This window comes from Monoraphidium neglectum (assembly GCF_000611645.1).
Source record: "Monoraphidium neglectum strain SAG 48.87 unplaced genomic scaffold scaffold00820, whole genome shotgun sequence".
NCBI lineage: Eukaryota > Viridiplantae > Chlorophyta > Chlorophyceae > Sphaeropleales > Selenastraceae > Monoraphidium > Monoraphidium neglectum.
This window is the reverse complement of record NW_014012808.1, coordinates 1-3620: the sequence shown is the minus strand read 5'-3', so window position 1 is coordinate 3620 and position 3620 is coordinate 1. Positions and strand designations below refer to the sequence as shown.

The window sequence follows — 3620 nt, the reverse complement described above, 5'->3', positions numbered from 1 at the left end:
GCGGCCAACGCGCCGCAAGCAGTGCGGGCGGCGCGCCTCCTTCATCATGTATGCAAGCCGGGAGTCGTGCACCCTGCATCGGTGACCCCCGCCTGCTCAGCCTTTTGCACAACAGCATGACATCATGCACCCCTCGAAGTAAACACATGCACACACATACACACACACACACACATGCACACACGTGTGCAACCCGCCGCCCCCCACCCCGCCAGGTCATCGGCCACTTCACGGGCCGCAAGGCCGACCTGATCGTCTGCGACGGCGCCCCCGACGTGACCGGCCTCCACGACCTCGACGCCCACGTCCAGCTGCAGCTGATGCTCGCCGCGCTGGCCGTCTCGGCGGCCGTGCTGCGGCCGGGCGGCACGTTTGTGGCGAAGATCTTCAGGGGTGCGCCGAGGATTGCGCGGGGCGGGGACGTTTGGGCGAGGGCGGGCTGCGCGCTGTTTCGGCTTGGCATGGAACCCCTGTTCCCTTGGCCGCAACGATCACGATCGGCAGGTCGAAAGGCTGCTCTGAGCTGCGGCCCAGCAGCAGAGACACGGGTAGGGACGCGTCTGGCGCGTCTCTACCCTGATTGCTGCTTGCGCTCTCCCTGACCTCCCTGCCTGCAACCCATCCTGCCATGGCAATCCGTTGACCGACTGTTCCCAGGCAAGGACATGGGGCTGCTCTACAGCCAGCTGCGGCTGGTCTTCTCGGAGGTCCACTTTTTCAAGCCCCGCAGCAGCCGCGCAGCGAGCGTCGAGCAGTTTGCCGTGTGCCGCGGGTTTGACTTGCCGCCGGGCCTCGAGCCGCGGCGGCTGCGCGCGATGTTGGCAGGTGCTGCGGCAGCGGAGGAGGATGAGCAAAACACGTGGCATGAGCCGACTGGACAGCAGCAGCAGGAGGAGCAGCGGCAGCACCAGCAGCAGCAGCAGATAGTGCGTCAGCGGCAGCAATTGATACCATTTTTGTTGAGTGGGGACCTCTCAGGTTTTGACGGCGCCCCTGCTCTTGCAACAACCTGACCTATGGTTTTTGTATGTATCTTCTTTGTGGAACGAAGATTTGTGGTTTGATCAAATTGTAATCACCGCAGCAAGCACCTGATACCTTGACTGCAAGCTCGAGAGTGTTATTGTGCTATGTGTGCTTTTACAGGGCATGCGTGATGCATGACTGCGCCCAGACGGGGCCAGCGGCGCGCATGGCAGCCAGAGGGCCACCTTTGTCCACGATGGTGGCATGGATCAGACCGTGATAAGCAGAAATTGTAGGTCATGAAAAATGCAGCGAGCATGCAATATGCGAATGATGCTGTGCATACAGAGGGGCAGGTGCTCGTGCATATGCACGATAGGCTGAGCGGGGAACAGATGAAAACCATCGGCGCGGCTCACGCGCTCTTGCAGCGTGCCTGAGGCAAAGCATGCGCTCTTGCAGCGTGCTCAGCGTTGTGTGATGTTTTGCAAGTGTTGATTTGGTCCGAGGGGACGCTCAGAGGGGATTGCGTTGCGCGCAGCAACTATGCTCAGGAGGTGCTGAACCGTGCAGCCAAGCAGTACCTGCAGCACGACTGCTGACCCTGCGCGCTCTCGCAAGCTGGGCACCTTTGGCCTGCCAGATCAAGTGAGAGGCTGGCCTTGCAGCTCACAAAGGCCAGCCCACTCCATGAAATTGAGAGGCCTGCAATGCCCTGCCCTGCCCTGCAGAGTGGCCGGCGGGCTGCCAGCCCGCTGCAAGCGCGATCAGGCAGTGCGGGACGTCGGCTGGGCTGCCGCTGCCGTCACCAGCGGCCCGCGTAGACCGCGTAACCAAAGTACTTGTCCCCGACAAAGAACTTGCCGGCGCCGTCGGGGCCGCCCATGGCGTCGCCGTTGAACCCGTATTTGGGGTGGCCTTCATTGTAGTCGCGCGTCAGCCGGGCGATCTTCTCGCCCTCTGTGTCCTCAGCGGCGCCGCACTCGCCAGAGGCGTAGCAGCGGGCGGCGATGCCGGTGACGTGCGGGCAGGACTGGTGGGGAGGTTGGCACAGAGCGTGGCCGGTGAGTGAGGCGTCGAGGCGTGGGCGGTAGGCCCAGCATGCTACCTGTTCCTGGCGAGCAAGCACACCTAGGAAATCACGTGATAGCAAGCACTCCTTGCATTTAACTGATCGGCCGGCTCCCAGACCTTGTTATAATGGCCCCAGCACTGATCAAAACATCAACCAGCACAGACTCACAGCATTCGGTCAAGCACTCACCATGCTGGTCCCGCTGATGATGCCGTACCCCTTTGGCAGGTTCTTCAGCTTGGGCCGGTCAAGGGGGTATGTGCTGATGATGTTGTCCCCAGGTGCAGACACGATGCGCCGCTTGAGCGCGTCGGTTGCCTGGGACATGGGCAACCAATTGGAGAACCACTCGGACGCGTTGTCGTTGCCGGGAACCCCATCCTTGTCGGTGAATGATGTCACCTGATGTAATCAAGGTTGCAGGGCATGGTGGCGCGTTGGCAACAGCAGGCGGGCCCGTGCATCGAGCCGATATACGAGGGCAGGGGAGGCAGACAGGGTGGCTGCTTTGAAGGGCCCGCTCGGCGCAGGTGGGGCGGGGGCAGCGACTACAGAAGCAACATCAGATGGCTGACCGCTCACCACAAGCGCCTTGGCGCAAGCGCCAGGTGCCTCCTGCATCAGATTTGCCCTGTTATTCCCCGCAGCAGCGACGACAGTGATGCCCTGCTGCGCCAGCGCCGACGTCCACTCGCACTGGGGGTCGGTCGCGCCGCCGCCCCCAGTCAAACTAAGGTTGACCACGCGGATCCCAAGCGCGCGGGCGTTGTAGTACAGCCACTCGTAAGCGCGCAGCAAGTCCGAGGTTGTGCCGGTGCCATCAGAGCTGAGCACCTTCAGAGAATATATTGGGATACCTGCAGCGTGCCCAGCAACATTGAAAGTTGAATGCAGTGAGTGCGCTTTGCGAAAGGTGATCACACGCAGCGGGCCAGCGGGTACTCAAGTGCAAATCAAAACCATTGGGTTGTCATGCACCCATGCATGCGTCTCCCTGAAGCAAGATGGGGTTTTCACCAACGCTTTCGTGCCACCTCCCCCACCTGGGGCCGCGCCAATGATGCCCTGGCCGTTGTTCTTTGCGCCAAGGATTCCGGCCACATGAGTGCCGTGCCCAAGGCCGTCTTTGTAAGGATCGCTGTTGATCTCTGATGTGCAGAAGCTCTTGCCGCCGACGATGTTCAGATCTGGGTGGCGCTTGTCAATGCCGGTGTCGATGATGGCTGCGGAGATCCCGAGGTTTGCAAAGTCGGGGACAAGGCCGCCCTCGGACACTCCAATGCGCCGCATGTTGACGTGGACAGTCTCGTCGGGGCGGAGAGCCACTGCCCAGTTTCAGGGGGTGGGAGTGTGAGTGGGGCGGAGTTGTGGTTCACTAAGGGAATTGGCAATGGACGTCGGTCTCATTGCATGCAGACTTTGGTGTGTCGTTGGGCGCATGCTGCCATGAAATTGCAACGGCAAAGTTTGTTTGCGTGGGTCCACAATTGAGTGAGGTGCGTGTGTGTGTTCAATGCAGCATAAGCAGCTCACCCTTGGACAGTGTGAAGCTGGCCGCAGGCGCAGGCGCAGGGGAAGG

The 3620-nt window shown here is 61.3% G+C and overlaps 2 protein-coding genes across 2 annotated transcripts in view; one reads left to right on the top strand and one right to left on the bottom strand.

Annotated features, from left to right (window-relative positions):
- Nucleotides 1–1095, top strand: part of MNEG_5481 (ribosomal RNA large subunit methyltransferase E) — a gene marked incomplete at both ends in the record, with an annotated part of 2258 nt that extends 1163 nt beyond the window's left edge. Inside the window, 3 exons of the mRNA XM_014046041.1 lie at nucleotides 216–393; nucleotides 658–825; nucleotides 1085–1095. Coding sequence (XP_013901495.1) covers nucleotides 216–393; nucleotides 658–825; nucleotides 1085–1095 — 357 coding nt within the window. The remainder of the gene's footprint in view (nucleotides 1–215; nucleotides 394–657; nucleotides 826–1084) is intronic.
- A 676-nt stretch (nucleotides 1096–1771) lies between these two features.
- MNEG_5480 (hypothetical protein) lies at nucleotides 1772–3331 on the bottom strand (the record flags this gene model as incomplete). Its single annotated transcript, XM_014046040.1, has 4 exons — nucleotides 1772–1999; nucleotides 2231–2443; nucleotides 2624–2898; nucleotides 3085–3331. 4 exons carry the CDS (start codon nucleotides 3329–3331, stop codon nucleotides 1772–1774), a joined length of 963 nt encoding a protein of 320 aa, XP_013901494.1.
- Nucleotides 3332–3620: the final 289 nt, after the last annotated feature.